Here is an 18528-nt window from a genome sequence, read left to right as displayed (position 1 = left end):
CACACCCCTCCCTTCTCCATTTCTCACTCTTTCTCTCTCTCTCTCCCTCTCTCTCTCTCTCTCTCTCTCTCTTACCTCCTCAGGCCGAAGCTGTGTGTTCTTCTGTCACTATGCAGGAGACTCACACAGCCTCCTCTGCTTTTCCTCTCTCTCACCCCTCCCCCTACCCTTTCTCTCTATCTCTCTCTCCACACTTTCTCCCACTCTCACTCACTCCCTCCCCCTCTTTTTTCTCTCTGATGGTAGCTCAGCTGTCTCCAGGCTCCTCTGCTCCCTCCTCCTCCTCTGAGACTCCCACTGCCATGATGCAATCGGCCCCTCCCACTCAGCCGTAACAGCGTCCTCCGATTGGCTGTTCGGAGCGGCGTCACCGTGGTGATGGGTAGTGTACAGCGGAGGCCTTTCTCTACGATTGAAGCATGGAGCTGAAAATGGGGTTAACCACAGCGTAGCGCCTTACGATCAGTCCAATAACAGCGTCCAGCACCGAGCTACCAAGCTGCGCCTAGCGTGGTCACTAACGGTCCAGTTACCACAATCTGCTCTTTGTCCTAAAGGCGCAAAACGCTCACAAACCTACTCTTTATGTTGTTACAGCTCCATAGTACCACCTGCTGCTTAGCATGCTGTGAACATGAATATGAGCAGCATGACTGCATATCAATATACTTTATGCAAATGACTGAAACTGTAATGTGTTTCTGTTCAGAAACGCTGCTTTTTGACTGCTGAGGCAAAACTAATGAGCTGTTCTTGTATTAATTAGAATCCAGTCATCTGTCCAAAAAAATGGATCTAGGTTTTTGTCAGCTTTTATGTTTGTACATCATTTGAACGCGACAGCTGCTCTATACATTTTGTGAAAATTTCACGATGAATGGACCAATAGAAGTGCTTTAAAATCACTTGAAATAAAACCTCTTTCCATTAGCTTACATAAAGTTAAGCAGGTTTGGCCTTCTCATGTAAAGTTACTATTTTAGAGATACATCTATTCCATCATCCATCTAAATATCACGAAATTCAGTCTTTTAATCATGATTTTATTGGTTTATAAGTGTAAACTTTAGGAATTTCCTGTAGAACATGGTGTTTTGTGTATACAGTTTCATCACACAATTTCCACTTGACAACTGCAGTTACTTTGGCTGAAGCTTCCTTTCTGTTAACAGAGTATCTTGATAGCCCAACTTTACCTAGGGTACGTACTTTCATCCCCATTTTTGCTCCTGTTTTTAATTTTCCTGGCATTTCTGAAAGGGCGATTTGTGAATTTCTTTTGGCAGCATCTTCATTTGAATCAAAAACAAATGTCCTTCGTGCTGACCATGACTGGGCTTCACACAGAGGGCCACTGGAGGGGTGACGAGATGCATTGCTGTTGGCTCCGTATCTGATCTAGTCTTTCATTATTATATAATGAATGAAGGGATTCAATTCACTTTCAATGAAGGGTTGAAAATTTTCAAGTAAGCCTAAACAAAATAACAAAAAAGGTGGGCCCCTGTCTCTTTGGGGTCTTTGGAATGATCCTTATCACCCCATACCCGCTGCTATAATGAGGGTGGTCCACCATCCAGGAGTGGTCCAATAGTGGTCCCTTTCTATTGGTGGATGGAGTAGACAGGATCTGATATATTGTGCACAAACAGATGGGCTGCAGTCAGTAATTGTGTATAAAGTGCATCTATTTGGTGGGTGTTTCCTATAAAATGGCCAAGTGTAGGTTGAACAATTAAACTAGAAACTCTTGGTACTGGAGTTGTTTTTTTGGGATATTTCTCTGTGCCAGTTATGGCCAGTTCCACCCACTAGTTATGTCCCCCTAATTACAGGATGCCACTAAGCTGGAAGGGTTAAGGCCACTGTAGAGTCACTAGGAACCAAACTCGATCAAGCCGTTGCTTCCAAGTTCCATTTTTTTCCAAGTTTTCCAACTCGTCCACCTCTCCACTAAGCTGGACTCTTTCTCAGGTCATGCTGGCACATCAACAAGCTCAGATCTTGTGGCTGCTGAAGGCCAGCAGAATCAGCACCACGGAGAGCGCATGTGTTAGCAGCCAATGAGGCCTGAGCCAGGAGAGCAGAAGGAGATAATGTTAGCCGCCACTGCATTGCGGTGATGGCTATCTCCACTTGTCATCACCGGCTCTCTGCCATGGAGGCCAGTTGTGTGGCCAAGGTGAGAGAGTGTGAGTGCGGTCACGAAATTCTCAACTCCACACAGCCTGAGTCACCTTCTCCGCTCTGGCCATATCTCTCCCTGCTGGAGCAGGACATTACATTCCATCTTTCTGCTGTTAAAGAGTAAAAACAACCGTCTAAAAGCCACAGTGGGTTTTTTAAAGGTCACTTACATTAACTGAATAGTCCGTATTAAATGACTCCCCTTTAGATGCCTTTAAACCTCAAATCAACTTGTGCAACCACATGTTGTCTAATGTATTGTAGCTGTAACATCAAAACCTCTTTTCTCCAGCTGCCCTTTACATTATAAGAACATTTTATGATGAGTCATTCAGTAGAAATGTTCAACTAGGACTCATTAAAGCACATTGAAGTTAAGCTTGATTTTTTTCAAGTTGTTATGACTGAAAATATGCAGTTTTAATTCATTTCTCTGCAAGCAGCTAAAACATGGCTCTTCAGGGTTCTAGAGAAATTGCTATTGCTAATACTATTGGCAGATTGTTTTGCTTGTTTCAGTCAAGACACAGTGCAGATAACTGTCCAGAAATAATGATTAAAACAGGCTAAATTGCACTATATTTCCAAAAGTATTCACAAACCCATCTAGATCATTGAAATCAGGCAGTGAATTGAACTCTCCTGTGTGTAGGGATGTGGTGTCAGATTTTTACGAATGAGTGAGTTATAACTATATTTAAGCAGGTGGTCTCTCTTTTAAGCAGCTGGTCACGCCAAAATGTTCCATACATAATACGTTCAGCTGCTCACATGTCCAAACACTTCATTTAATTGTAATTTAATTAACCATAACCATCTACCTTGCTGTCTAATGTGGATGCAGTGGGTCATTAGCATTGCCATTAGCTTGGAAATTTACAGTCAACAGTGAACACCACCTCGAAAAATCTAACTGTTTCTGTCATTTTACATTTTAATGTTCAGAGTAAATGCTTCTTACAGCGCTTTCATACTTAGGATAAGTATAACCTGGTCTGTTTATACAATTTGTTTTTGAGTGCAAGTTTCAAATCCCAAGAGCTGCCATTTTTATTGTAGCCTAACAAGAATGCTCTCAACAATTTTTAAGTGTGGAAATTAAACCTAATAACATGGAGCTTGTGAACTGCCCGTAGAGTTAGATAATCCGGTTATCTGGCAGTCTGGTTCACTGTGTTCAGTGCCCAAGCTCTGAGCTAGAAAAAAGTAGATATGATGGGCTTTTTGGCCAAACTAAATATCTGGACTTCTGTTTATAGAAAATAATCCCAATTTAAATCACAATTGCTTAATTAGATATTTTGCCCAAATCGTTCAGCCCTAACAGTGTTAATATAATCTGGATGACCGTAACCACGACTGTTGTCTTTAATGATGCATCTAATTCAGATTGAACTAAAATCACTGAGGATCACCTGTAATGATTACGTTACCCCACTTCCCCATGTAAAACTAATCCTATCTATATAGGACTTGAGAAATACAGTTGTTTTCTCATAAAGTAGTTTTTATTCTCAATAGTTGTGAATTGTGAGGCAGATGCATATGCGGAGACAAGCGACGTTTATTAAGGGCGATTCCAGGGTCGTGGACAATACAGTCCAGGGTCATAGAGCCAACACAAACAGATCTGCATGCAGACATGATAAACATAGAAACACCAAACAAACATACAAACACGACCAAACAGTACAAAGACCAGCAAAAAACAAAGGGCAAACATGGGGCTTATAAAACACAGGGATAATGAGGGACAGGCGGAAAACAGGTGGCGACAATCGGACAGAGCCACAAAACAAGGGGCCGGACTAGGAAACCAAAACAAAGAAAACACGTGGACTAGACCAAAACAAAACACGAACACATGGACAAGACCAGGAGGGCCAATTGTAAAAAAATGGTTTATCAAGTTATTCCTTCCTCTTACTTACTACTAACTTACTACTGCTGTGTTTGGATGTTTGAAATAACCACATCATGCAATATGACGCTTTTTTAAAGGGCAACTCCGACCTAAATGAAAAATTTAACCATCGCTACATGTGTAGACTAGTTACACACCTCCTACAGTGGTCTCTAGAGTGACATTTTTCAGGTCCCTTTTTGGATGATGTATCATGAAGATGGGAAAAAATTTGGGGCCGTGTGGTATTGAAATGAGTTTTTTCGTAAGCTGAGTAGAATCATAAGGGGGGGCTAATGCTACTCCAAGGAAGCAGAGATTTTTAATGCAGCTTTTGTTTGATAACTGTGGTAAGACTTACTCTTACACTAGCCTGGTTGTATTTATCAGCTCATAGATTGGTGGCTTGGCTAAAAGTCAGGATTGGTTGACACCACAGGGAGTATTATACTAATAGTATAATGGTATTGTACTAATAGTATTACACTAAGAGAACAATGATAAGAACAAAAAACTATGCAAAGTTATGAATTCCGTCTAACCCAGGAGGCTGAGGGATACAATGCTGTGCTATGACAACTAACATATTAAACTCTAGGCTTAAACCAAAATGCCCCTTGAAAGAGAAGTTCTTGGTGAGATTTCCAGTTGTGTAGTGACGTGTGCATCCATAGCAGGTAGGAGTTGACTGAAATAATCTATATCCACCAAATACTTGGCTCAAGTGAACTACACTGATCAGCCATAACATTAAAACCCACCTTGTTTCTACACTGTAGTAAGTGGAGCTGATAAAATGGGCAGTGAGTGTAAAAACAAGAAGGTAGTTTTAATGTCATGGCCGATCGCTTTGTATCAGCCAAGTAACACGTTACTGTCAAGTCTCTAGGCACTAAATGCTAATTAGCTTTGGCCGAGCCAACTTGATAACAGCCCACTGTCTTAAATAAAGATATTTCAGAGTGAAAGCTAAGCTGTGTCTATATTACAGTTGTCCTGCTGTCTCCCGAACCCTGACATGAGTAAAATGGCCTGCCTGCAGTGCCGGGCTGACAAATGTAGCCGATTCAGAAGCGGTGAGATTATCAATAAAGCGCTGGGCCGACGAGGTAGACTCTGTTAAAGACGGTGACAGTACATCAATGGTGGCACCGGCGGCCGGCTGACTGCTCGCCTGCTGCCGCGGTGACTCATCGCTGGGCTCACACCCCAAATCACACAATCAGCGGGCGACTGAGCCGCGCAGTCACACACATATTTCAGCTTCAGTAAACAGGCCAGACCCAACTCGAAATTGGGGCTATATTCATTGAGTTAGAAAATACATTAAACTTAACTCTTAAATGTAAAAGTGCTTAAAAGGGTTCTTTGGAGCGAAGCCAGCAGAGGGTTTCAATCGAACCATTTTTGGAAAGGAGGCTCTGTTCACGTCTGGCATGCATCTTCGATGGTCAGATAAGAAGTGGACAGTGCCAAGAACAGTCCAGAGTGTCTCAGAGACACAATGTGATCCAAACCGTCCTCAAAGTTGGTCAGGGACGGGTATGAACACATACCATTTGGGTGCATTCCCAGTTCATGCAGTCTAAAAGTTTACGACAGCCTGTAGATGTACAGATATTACGGCTCTTTTTAGATGTACACTGAGTACCTCGTAAGTACACTGACAACAGTTTGTCAAACATTAGTTCATTTCCCTTTAGTTCTTTTGAGAAAACTTAAAAGCTTATATGTCTTGCTGTCCACTTGGAAAAGACCACTCGATTAATGCCAATACTAGGTGAAATGGCCTGAGATGTGTAAATGTGAAGAACCTTTTAAAAGGTGAACCCGTTGCAGATCGCTGTACCAGCTGTACTGGCACATTTCAGCCGAAGCGTTCACTTCAGGTTTTTATACGTTATTTTTATGCGTCAAGTCGTCCAGGGATATACCGCTAGGGAGCTTGAAATGTCAGGATTTGATTCCCACAAACCGTTTTATGACCCATTATTCACAGCAGTAACGATCGCCTCATCTGCAACAGAAGCACTGACTGAGCAAATGTGGGGTTCCTTACCTTTGACGCCTCCACAAAGACTTCATAATCCAACCACGTGGTCTTGATAACATGACAAGAGTCAGATCAATTTAAAGATCCGTGAGTCAGGTGGGAATAAACTCCCACCATTCTAGCCTCTGTTACCCTGTCAGTAGTTCGTACAAATATACCTTCATGTTGTGAAAAAACTTGAGTGTGTTATTCTTCAAGTGAGACCAAGATCATGACCCAAAGTATGAGGGAACAGTGCTTCTTTTACTTTGGGTACATCGTTTCAGGAAAACATGAGGTGGCAGTTAAAAAGTTAAAGAATCTTCTCATAATGTAAAGTTTGTATTCCAACTGAAGGTTTTTGCTATAACTGTACATCCAAGCCAAGAACCATATTTTTTATGATTGCCCAGCCTGTTACTTGCTTGCAACAAGTTACTGTATTAATTAGCAATTAGACATATTTATATTGTCTGTTGTGTCTTTCCATAAGGCTAGATACCCTCCCTGACACCTTCATCCCATCGTAGGTCAAGCTACATTGGGGTATCAGTATTGACCAGTTTAACTCAGAGTAAATCGGACATCAGATTTACCTCCACAAAATGTAGAGTCCACTCATAGCCAGTACAAGCAGGAGCTTTGCCCAGAGTGAATAAAATGCTGAACAAGGAGAACAAGGAGAACGCTGTACCCTTGAATTATGCCAGATTGACTCCATAATGCTGTATCAAAGTACAGATAACGTTGTTGGCATTAGCCACATTTACATGCATCCTGATAATCCGTTATTAATCCGACTAATAGCTCAGTCGGAATAGAACACGTCCATCGGAATAGACTAATCCGATTGAGGCCATTCGGAATACAATTTCTATCCGATTGAACGAGGTGGGTAAACCTCTAAATAATCCGTTAAATAGAAGAATAATACCCGTGTAAACGCCTGAATCCAATTACACTCCAATCGGAAGGTGTAAGAACGTTTTGCGCATGTGTGTCACGTCACAGCGAAAGGTTTATACCGGTCAACATGGCGGGAACTGGGAAACTGGTCTGCAGAGGAGACGAGGTTCATACTCTGAGCTTTAAAAGACGGCGGTGGGACAGACGTCCAGCTTATGTGTCTCAGAGCATGACGTCTTCCTCTCACCGCTTCCTTATAAGTTCATGTGAAGGACGTTTTTCTGAGTCTGACGTCAGTTTAAAGCAATTAAAACCACAAACGCGCCAACTGGAAACCCGTCTCACGCCGACTGGACCTCGTGTGATGTTCGCTGACATGGTAACGTTTACTCTCAGCGTTGCTCCACACATGCACGTCATTTTGCATTGGATTACTTGCAGTGGGCATGTAAACGAAGATTTTCATCAGAGTGTTGAATAGAGTGAGCATAAACACCTCAGTCTGAACCTGTAATCCGATTGTTTTCAATCCGATTGGCAAAAATCTTTGCATGTAGTGATTTGCAGTGATTCTTTATGAAGTGGACGTGGAGTTTAACTGTGGTAATGCAATTTTGATCCAGCTGCTACTATGTTACTATATAGTCATGTGTAATGGGTTCCTCCATGTTAAAGCCATAGTTTCTTTAAAGATGAAATGTACTAGAGTTGTTCCTCTGCCTTCAATGTGTTTAATCAGACAAGACCTGTTTGGTAGCCAAAGGTCTTTTGTTTTGTTTTTGACTCAATGTAGTTAATATTTTATTATGTAGTTTGCACAGCGCTAGCTTGGTGGCAGTAGGCTTCCATTACTTGTTAGCTACATTAGCCATTTATCTCTAGTGCAACACTAAAGAAGCAAACTTGAGACACCAAACATGTTTTGTTTGGTCAAACTGTGCAAAGTTTAGTTTAAAAGGAAAATTGGGCTTGATTTTTGATGCAACCTTTACTTCAGTGTTGCCGCTTCAACCCTTCATTTATGACATTTAAGTACAAGTTATTCATTTTTATATTTTTGCAGAGATTAGATATAATATAATCCACCTGCATAAGGAACGGGAAAGTCGAAGGGAGATATGTTAAAAAAAAACAGGAGTTGCCAAAACAGCAGTGCAAGTATCCTCATCATCTAAACAGCTTTCATCTTTGAGAGCGAGGGGAGAAACTCAAGCTCCACTCTGGCTTCACTTCTGAGAGGTTTTGTCCATCCTTCCACTGTGAGAAGACGACTATTTGTGATTACTTAGATTGGGAGAAGCAGAAAATACAACCAGCTTCTAAGACTGAACTTTGGAGACTCCTAAAAAGAGTGGAAGCTGTAATAAAGGCAATGTTTTAACACATTAAATACTGAAACATTCATATTATATATAGTTATTGAGGCTCTTGCATAAGTTATGCTCTTTTGAATAACTTGTACTTAACGAACATTTTAACTGAACTTTATATAATCATTTTGCACAGTACTGTACAGATTGCTGGACAAAGATTTGATATATTTGTGCTGAATTCAGTTTAAAAGTTAACCCCCTCCCTTTCTCTCTCTCTCTCTTAGGTCTCATTGTATACCTGGGTATGATGGTGGGAGCATTTGTGTGGGGGGGGTTGGCTGATCGAATCGGACGCAGGCAGACTCTGCTCATCTCTCTGTCCATCAACAGTGTCTTTGCTTTCTTCTCCTCCTTCGTCCAAGGATACAGCTCCTTCCTATTCTGCCGTCTGCTCTCCGGTGTTGGGTAAAAAATACTAATGCTACTCTTATTGTCCAAACACTGTACAGCAGCAAACGCCAGGCTCAAAATCATATTATCTATGTCCAATAATCTGTGTTGTGTCAAGGTAAAATATAATATACTGGAAGTAATTTAGCTGTTTTTGTATAATGCCATATGACAGCGAAGGGACGAGACTTCAAGGAAAATTGGATAGTCTTGCCCAGTTGCTTTGAGCTAATACTATCCTGTAGCTGATATAAGATTACAAAGATTAGAGCAGCCTACAGAAATGCAGAGGTGCGGTTTTATGATCACTGCCTTTATTTTCAGAGGCTTTGCTACTAATAATACCCATTACGTGTATTAGGAACAGTAATGTAATGTCATCTTGTAGACATTAGCTAATGCTTTCTCTCCTTCCTCTCTCTCCTTCCTGGCTTCAGAATTGGGGGCTCTATCCCCATAGTCTTCTCGTACTACTCTGAGTTTTTGGCTCAGGAGAAGCGTGGCGAGCACTTGAGCTGGCTCTGTATGTTCTGGATGATTGGGGGAATCTACGCTTCAGCTATGGCCTGGGCCATCATCCCCCACTATGGTAATTATCCCACCCTCACCATTAAGATCATTATACTCTATGGGTAACAGTCTTATCCTCACCATCATTTTTGTCTGTGGTGACCATCCTACCCTGACCACTGCCACACACACCATCTTTATCTGTTTTAACAGTCCCACCACCACCATCATCATTGTCTGTGGTCAGCCTCAGCATTAGTATTACCTGTAATTCTGCAATCCTCTTCAGAATCCTCAAATCATCACTGCGAACACCAGTTCTACCCTCACTATTAGCACCATCATCATCTGAATTAATAATCCTACCCCAACACTCCATTGGTCAGTTTCACCAATTTACCCACCAGTTACACACAGTACACATGACGTTTTTCTCAACCCCTCTTCATAGCCTCATAACTCTAGATGTGATTTACATGCAATCTCACAATAAGAAGCAACTCTACAGATTTTGGAAATGTTTGAGCCGTATTTCTGCACTATTATCTCAAAGATAGAGAAAGACATCGAAACATCAAATTTCACAAGCGGTTTGTGGACCCCAGAGGGTTAATCGTCATCTACGGAAACAATCCCAGCCTCACAATTATCATCGTCATCATCATCATCATCTATCATAACAATTCAAGCCTGAATATGACCGTCATCGTCATCATCATCTATCATTACAATCCCAGCCTTAATAATACCATCGTCGTCATCATCATCGTCGTCATCATCATCATCTATCATAACAATTCAAGCCTGAATATGACCATCATCGTCATCATCATCAATCATGACAATCCAAGCCTGAATATTACCATCATCGTCATCATCATCTATCATAACAATTCAAGCCTGAATATGACCATCATCGTCATCATCATCATCATCTATCATTACAATCCCAGCCTGAATATTACCATCATCGTCATCATCATCATCATCATCTACCATAACAATTCAAGCCTGAATATTACCATCATTGTCATCATCATCATCAATCATAATGATCCCAGCCTATTACCATCATTGTCATCATCATCATCATCTGTCATAACAATCCCAGCCTATTTCCATCATCGTCATCATCATCATCTGTCATAACAATCCCAGCCTATTACCATCATTGTCATCATCATCATCATCTGTCATAACAATCCCAGCCTATTTCCATCATCGTCATCATCATCATCTGTCATAACAATCCCAGCCTATTACCATCCTCGTCATCATCGCCATTGTCATCATCTATCGTAACAATCCCAGCCTGACAGTTACCATCATCGTCATCATCATCATCATCATCTATCAACAATTCAAGCCTGAATGTTACCATCATCATCATCTATCATAACAATCCCAGCCTGACTATTACCATCATCGTCATCATCATTGTCATCATCACCTATCATAACAATTCCAGCCTGCCTATTGCTATCATCATCGTCATCTGTCATAACAACCCCAGCCTGACTATTACCATCATCTTCATCATCTATTGTTATAATCCAGCCTTACAATTAACATCATCATCATCTATGGTAACAATCTCACCCTCACTATCTCTAGTAACATCATCATGATCTATCACAACAGTCCCACCCTCACCATCATTACTGTGAATATTAACAGTTCTTACAACACTAACCTGTTTAGTGTTGCCATGAATCAGTATTCTATGCTATATGCTATGAAAATATTGTTTACTAGTGATATTTGTTCATTACTTTGAAGATTTTTTAAATTACATTTAATTCAAAAGCAAAATAATATAATGTGTGCAAGGTTTCGTTTTTTACTTAGTTCACATTAACTGAATTGAGCCTCTCATCACATTCTGAGAATTTGGTGATGGCCTCTTAAACTCCTTTAAATTTGCCGCCAGAGGAGTTGCAGTGCGTACACGTCTGTACTGTGTGTAGTAAAACCTGTCAGCGTGTGGAATCTAAGCTTTCTGTGTGCCACTGTGTTTTCGATCACTGTGAAAAAGGTGCATGAGGCTTCTTTTACTGAAGTCACAGTATATCCAGCAATAAAGGAGGCCTCATGCACCTTTTACACAGTGATAGAAAACACAGTGGAGCTCCTGATGTGTGATTTATATTCCTGTTCATGTATCTTTTTTAATCAGGTAGCTTGTGACACAAAGTCTACACATTTTTCAGCTTCATTGCATTGTTAACAAGGCAGATAATGCAACAACGTCATGTTATTAACAGAAAAAAGGCTTAAAGAGTTAAAGATATAGATATGAACAGAATACAATATCGAACAGAATATTTGAAAACATTACATAGTTGTGCCCGTAATGCTAACAGTCCCACCTTCACCATTATCACTAAAAGCTCTCTCATCACCATAACCATCATCCCCCACTGCAACAGTATTCCCAGTGCGTATACTCCTCGGCAGACTGAGAGTTCATGCTGTGAAATAGGATTCCCTGTTATGTGATTTAGGATCCCCAAGAAAGGTTCAAACATAAATTATTTGGATGTGCTTTCAGGCAGTGCCAGAGCTTAATATAGTAACACTGTGTTAGAAGGGAAGGTAGTAAGTCAACTTCCAAGCAAATGAAAAGATGTTTGAATGAACTGGATGTTAGTTGGTTGCCCTGCTTATGCTCTAAAGCTTTCTTTGTGTCTCCAATCAGGCTGGAGCTTCCAGATGGGATCAGCCTACCAGTTCCACAGCTGGAGGGTGTTCGTGCTGGTGTGTGCATTCCCATCGGTAGCTGCCATTGCAGCACTCAACACCATGCCAGAGAGCCCACGCTTCTTCCTGGAGGTCAGTGACTCAGCTGCACACGTCTACAGATGACAGATCACATTCATCTTAAAGCAATGATTCAGCCAAAAATCTAATTTACACAGTTGCCCTTCCTTCCAAATGCAGTCGATCAGCCAAGAAATCTTTAGTGTTTGCATCTTTAGTTTTGCACTGGAGCTAAGAGGCTAATGTAGCTAACAAGTATGAAAGCTTATGTCCCACCAGTTAGCACTGTACAAACTGCATGCGTCAAGTTGTTAAGAACTCCTAAACAGACTAACTTATGTGTTTTCTCATATTGTGTATAGTATGTCTGAGATAGTGCATAACACTATTATCCAAACAATGACATACAGCGTCACTGATGGGAAGCAGCACTCCTCAGAAGTAATAAAAGCTACTTGAGTGGTAATAGCGCTCCCTTGTGGAGTGATTGACCTACAAATATGGTGTGGTTGCCATGGGCTGTGCTGCCACAGGGAGCCTTGGGTGTAAGGCCATGCAAAGTGGCTCTAAAGATGCACCACAGCTCAGGATAAAAAGGACACTTATTGTTGCCTTGTAGTATAACTAGTGGTTAGATTTGTTTACCCTCCTGGTACCCTCCTATATTGCCAAAAGTATTCACACACCCATCCAAATCATTGAATTCAAGTGTTCCGATCACTTCCATGGCCACAGGTGTATAAAGCCGAGCCCCTAGGCCTGCAGACTGCTTCTACAGACATTAGTGAAAGAATGGGAGCTCAGTGAATTCCAGCGTGGTACCGTGATCGGACGCCACCTGTGCAGCAAGTCCAGTTGTGAAATTTCCTCACTACTAAATATTCCACAGTCAACTGTCAGTGGGATTAAGAACAATAGCTAGTCTGTTTAAGATTACCAGCAGTTTGGCATGGTTTGAAGCAAGAAAGAGATGATTTATGCAGCTTGTGTATTGCTAAACCGATGGCTTGTATTCCCGTTTCCATTTCTTGCTGGGTATATTAGCCCAGTGCAAACTTCAGACACCAAACATGTCTTAGCTGATCAGCTACACTTGAAACAGTGTAGACCAGTGTTCCTCAAATCAGACAGTTTTCAATCCAGAAGGTTTCATTCCTGAATGATGACTTGAAAACCTAGGCAACTTGCCAAATCCTGGAAATTAGCATATTCTGTCTTGTCAAGTGACAGACAATTAAGGCAACTATGAAATTAAAATGATCATTGATCCGCTCTAACCGACTCTCTGCTTTTAACAGAACGGAAAACACGATGAAGCCTGGATGATCCTGAAACAAGTCCATGACACCAACATGAGGGCCAAGGGCTACCCTGAGAGGGTCTTCTCTGTAAGTACCAGCGACTCTCACAAGAGCTCAGAAAAACGGCAGAAACTTGGGAATTTGAATCATTCCAATTAAAAAATGAATTATTCAGTCATGCTGATGAGTTTCCATTTATCTGTTATGGCAGTGGCATAACATTCATGTGATACTTCTGAGTCTTAGAATTAGTCATGTGAAATATGCAAACTTCAGTTTAAACTGAAAATGGCTGTTTCCTTGGATACTGTTATTTTGCTGTTGGCACAGATGTGGTGCAGGCTGGGAGGGGGAGTGTGCTAAACAGTGCATTCTTCGAAAGAGTGAATCTCTTTTTTTTTTCTGTGTTAAAATCAGAAATCTGTCAGAACTGATATGTGACAGTGATGAACACATTTTGTTCACTACCTATAAATGAATACCTGAATGTGCAGATAAAAAGAGACTCTAGCCAAAATGAAAAATGTAACTGCAGCTGTCATTTGATGATCTATCTTTCAAAACCTACATCTGAAAATCTACTTCTGGGAGGATATTTGGGGATGGGCTGATTTCAGTATGTGTTTTTTTTTGTTAGCTGGTAAACACAGAAGGAAGCCAGAGAGTTGATATTGTGCTAGGAACAAAAATATCTTATTGCTGCTGTGTCACTGTAGTTAATGTCTTTAAATCAGCATTACAATAGAAATAATGGATTATTCAAATTATGAGATTACTCAAGCAAAAAGCTGACATGGTAGCTACCTGGCCATCTACATACCGTACCTCATTCTACCTTCTTTTCTCCACCTGAAGGGGTAAATAGTTTTGTGCTAAATAACGATAGAATCGTAGGACAGAACATGTTTGTGTTTATTTTGTGAGACTGCAGAAAGAGATAAACTAATGTTAGCTTTGTTTGTATTTACTCGCCTATAGATTGGTGGCTAGGCTAGCAGTCAGAATTAGTTGACACCACAGGGATTTCCAAAGGTTGTATGATGTTTTTGTGTAATGCATGCTGGGTATTGTAGTGCCAGGACAGGGAAGAACATGGAAAAAAAACAATGAAGTTTCTGAAGTCTGTAATTACTGAATAATAAGCCTTAGTATGTAATAAGCCTGGGATTTTAAGGGGTTAAGAGTGAATTTGTTTATTCGACTGGTATTTACTGGTTCATCTGAAAATGTCTCAAGAAGAAACGCTTAACACTTAAGTCAACAGTCTGCTATTAATATTGATCAATATTTAGAAGAAGACGATACATGAGCTGTATATTGCTGAAACCCTAGGTGACCACTATTAAGACAGTGAAGCAGATGGACGAGTTGGTGGATATGGGAGGTGAGGCCACAGCCTGGCACCTGCGCTGGAGAATCAAGCTCACCAACCTCTTTCATCAGGTACTTCAATTAGACATCAGATCTATAAATGAGTAGACTCATTCTCAGCCAAAATGCCACCAGGCAGTAGGACTGATGCCATAGTAAGCACACCACGTCAGTGGAGAATACGGAAACATGTAATTGCTGCTCAGCTGACAGACTAATAAACAGTCTGTCAGCTGACTGAATTACAGCACTGCCTGGCTGCTTAAAGTAATAGTTTGGTGAAAAAAACATTTTCCTCTCACCCGAAATGTAGTCGATCAGCCAAGACATGTTTGGTGTCTAAAGTTTACTTGTTTAGTTGTTGCACTGGGCAAAATTATTGTAGCCCGAAGGTGTGGGAGCGATGATGAGGCGGACGCATGTGCTGAGAGAAGCGAGATTTATTAAGGGCAAATCCATAATCAGGGTCAAGACAGCCCAGGGTCAGAGAGCCAACACGGATAGAACGAGGGACAGACATAACCAAAAGAAACACAGACTAAACACAATAACAGAGACTATGAAATATAACAGAGACCAGAAGGACAAACACCAAACAATATCATGCAAAGACCAAACACTGCAATGCAAACACTACAATACAAAGACCAGCAAACAACTAGGGAAAAACACAGGGCTCAAATACAGAGACTGGTTAACAAGACACAGGTGGAAATGAGCAAGGGTGGAGTTTAGAAACAAGGGGGCAGGACCAGGAAGAAACAAACAAAAGCATATGGAGGACTGGGAGGGGCCAATCGTGACACAGAGGCTTGGACCGCATCATACAAACTGCATCAGTACATGATCATGCTTGCTTCAAAATGCCTCGAGTTGTAAAGTAATCTCAAATAGATTTGCAGGTTTTCCAACACTGATATTCTAGAAATGAGTAGGAAATACAGATGTTTATCGGAAGGACAAAAAGGTTTTGAAATGGTTGCCACTTCTGTTTTTAGCTGTGCAAAGACATTATCCATTTTCTCCAAACATGTCTCGTCTGACTGATTTTGGGGGAAATGTAATTTTTTTAAAACGACTCCTGTGACGGTAATGGCCTTCCAAGAGAACATTGTCTTGTCTGTGTTAATATCCTGTCACTGAACCTCTCGCAGGTGTGGGGCAACTTCCTGACTGTTTTCAATCCTGAGTACCGCCGCGTCACCTACATGCTGATGGCTGTGTGGTTCTCCATGTCTTTCAGGTAGAGGACCTGTCCTTTGGTTGTTAACCCCATCCAAGCGTTCGGCTCCTCAGAATGATAACATCGCTAACAGTGCTTTACGTCTGTCGTGACACACATGTCTTGCCTGTTGGTGTTTCTCGTGCACTGCTAACTTTTTCCACTGTTAGTCTGTCCTTCATTATCAATCTATTATCAGTTTCATCATTATCGTTATTATTATCTATCATTATCAAAAGCAGGCAGCTTAGTAATATGGCACACGGTCGAAGAGGCATGATTCAGAAATTGTCAGTCAGGACAGATTCCTGATCCAAGAACAGCCAGTATTTATATCCATATTTCACTCTCTGATTTGAGGATTCAGACGGTAGCACAGTGCAGACAGAAAGAAAAATTTAAACGTCACTACATCTCTTGTATACAACTCTACTTGCGTCTTACAGCAGTGTGTCGCTAGTCTCTAGAGTGAGAATTTCCATTTTAAAGACTAGGAAAACCCATTCTGATTATCTTGGTGGTGGGAGGAACCTTTGAAGAACTACGGCTGCTTTGGGCTGGATTTAGCTTCTCTTAGTTGGCTGGTGAATGCAGAAGGAAGCTGACATTACTGCTGGAAGGCCAAATATCTAATTGCAGCTGTATAACTGTAGTAAATGTTTTTAAATCATCATTACGTTGGAGATAATGGAAAACTCAAATGACAGAAATGACTCCTCAGATAAGGAGAACAGCAAGCTAAAAGCTGAAGTTATCAAGGTAGCTGGATATGTAGATATCTAGCTAGCTGAGTTGTCCACCAATCAGCCATAGCTTTAAAACCACCTCTTTGTTTCTACACTCATTATCCATTTTATCAGCTCCACTTACCATGTTTGTGCACCACTTAGGTACTTAAGTACATTATGCAGATGCGATGGTACAGTACTGTGAAAGTTTTAGGCATCTAAGCGAATGTTTAAACAGTTGACCTCAGCAGGGAGTTTATCACAATATACATTAGAATAAAGTCGTATTCATAATTCAAATAAACAGAAAAACTATAAAAAGTAACCAGAATTTCTCGGGTCCATATTTTTCCTTGACACCTTCACAGCCGCCACAGAGACTCGTTAATATCATCAATTACATCATGAGCTCAATTTACTGAGCACTGATTGGTCAAACCAGGAGCTGCTTTTTAACTACATATAATACTGGGCTTCCTCGAGGAGGAGAGGCTTGGAGATGGGTAAACACACACACCAACATCCAGAACATCACTGTTTATTATTTATATATGTATATAATCATTATAAATTAATATTCTATAAATTTTGTTATTCAAATATTAACACTTTCCTCAGCAAAAGTGGGCTGGAGTTCAGGGAACTGGCCCTGTGACCGGAAGGTTGCCGGTTCGATCCCCTTGGCTGACAGTCCATGACTGAAGTGCCCTTGAGCAAGACACCTAACCCCCAATTGCTCCCCGGGCGCTGTGGATAGGGCTGCCCACCGCTCTGGGCAAGTGTGCTCACAGCCCCCTAGTGTGTGTGTTCACTAGTGTGCATGTATGTGGGTGTTTCATTGCACGGACGGGTTAAATGCAGAGGTCTAATTTCACAGCGTGCAAAACACAGTGACAAATCTAAACACAAACTACACAAATAAATAGATTTTGAAAATGTGTCTTGGATGCCTAAGACTTTCACACAGTGCTGTACATTTTGCGTTATGCAGATGAGATTGCATTTATTGGTGTTTTTAGTATATGCTGCTTACTTATACTGTTAGCCTTGTTAGAGGCTCCGATATCCAGCATGAAAACATCCAGTATTTCGCTCTTTATCCTGAAGATCCACTCAATAAAAACACTACATTTGCTAACAGTGCATCAAAGCTATCAGGACCAAGTTGCGTTATACAAATGAGATCAGGCTAATTGGTGTTTTTCATGCACTGCTAACTTTTAGCCTTGTTAGCTTTTTTGCTCAGTGTTTCTTTCGTTTAAGCTCGGAGGATTAGCGCAGGCTGTCCTGGCTTCAGTGAATCTGTGTATCTCTGTAAAAAATGATTTTGGTCTAATTACTGGAATCATTAGCGTTTAATGAGCTGTCTCATGGCACCCTGTGCTCTCGCTCTCTCTCTTAAGCTACTACGGCCTGACCGTGTGGTTCCCTGACATGATCAAGTACCTGCAGAAGCAGGAGTACTCCTCCCGCACCAAAGTCTTCATCAAGGAGAAAGTGGAACACGTGACCTTCAACTTCACCCTGGAGAACCAGATCCATCGCCAAGGAGAGTACTTCAACAACAAGTAAGCACTTCAGAAAAATTGGACCCCAGCGGCGAGATATATAGCCTGTTGTTTTCAGAGTTCTCTGTCTGCTCATCCGGCTGATGTGAATGAAAACTTTAATGTGGTACGCTGGTGCATCACGACTTTTAAGTGCCCACTCATCAGAAGGTGTTTTGTAATGATAATGGTCTCCAGTGTATGCTGTGCTGTTGCAGTGTTCCCTAATGAACACAGCAGGTGTTAACACTCATTTCTGCATAAAGTCTTCAGATAACCGGGCTGAGCTGAGCCGCAC

At 41.2% G+C, this 18528-nt stretch overlaps 1 protein-coding gene across 3 annotated transcripts in view; it reads left to right on the top strand.

The window, feature by feature from the left end:
* Positions 1 to 18528, top strand: part of sv2a (synaptic vesicle glycoprotein 2A) — a 76973-nt gene that overhangs the window by 44906 nt on the left and 13539 nt on the right. For all 3 annotated transcript variants that reach the window (XM_017708736.2, XM_017708737.2, XM_037534043.1), the window contains exons 3-9: positions 8626 to 8806; positions 9229 to 9380; positions 12000 to 12133; positions 13360 to 13449; positions 14695 to 14805; positions 15888 to 15976; positions 18087 to 18251. In XM_017708736.2, the coding sequence (XP_017564225.1) occupies positions 8626 to 8806; positions 9229 to 9380; positions 12000 to 12133; positions 13360 to 13449; positions 14695 to 14805; positions 15888 to 15976; positions 18087 to 18251 (922 nt within the window). The remainder of the gene's footprint in view (positions 1 to 8625; positions 8807 to 9228; positions 9381 to 11999; positions 12134 to 13359; positions 13450 to 14694; positions 14806 to 15887; positions 15977 to 18086; positions 18252 to 18528) is intronic.

The sequence above is a fragment of the Pygocentrus nattereri genome, chromosome 24, assembly GCF_015220715.1.
Source record: "Pygocentrus nattereri isolate fPygNat1 chromosome 24, fPygNat1.pri, whole genome shotgun sequence".
Lineage (NCBI taxonomy): Eukaryota > Metazoa > Chordata > Actinopteri > Characiformes > Serrasalmidae > Pygocentrus > Pygocentrus nattereri.
Note: the sequence above shows the minus strand (reverse complement) of the source record. Positions and strands in the feature narration are given on the sequence as shown.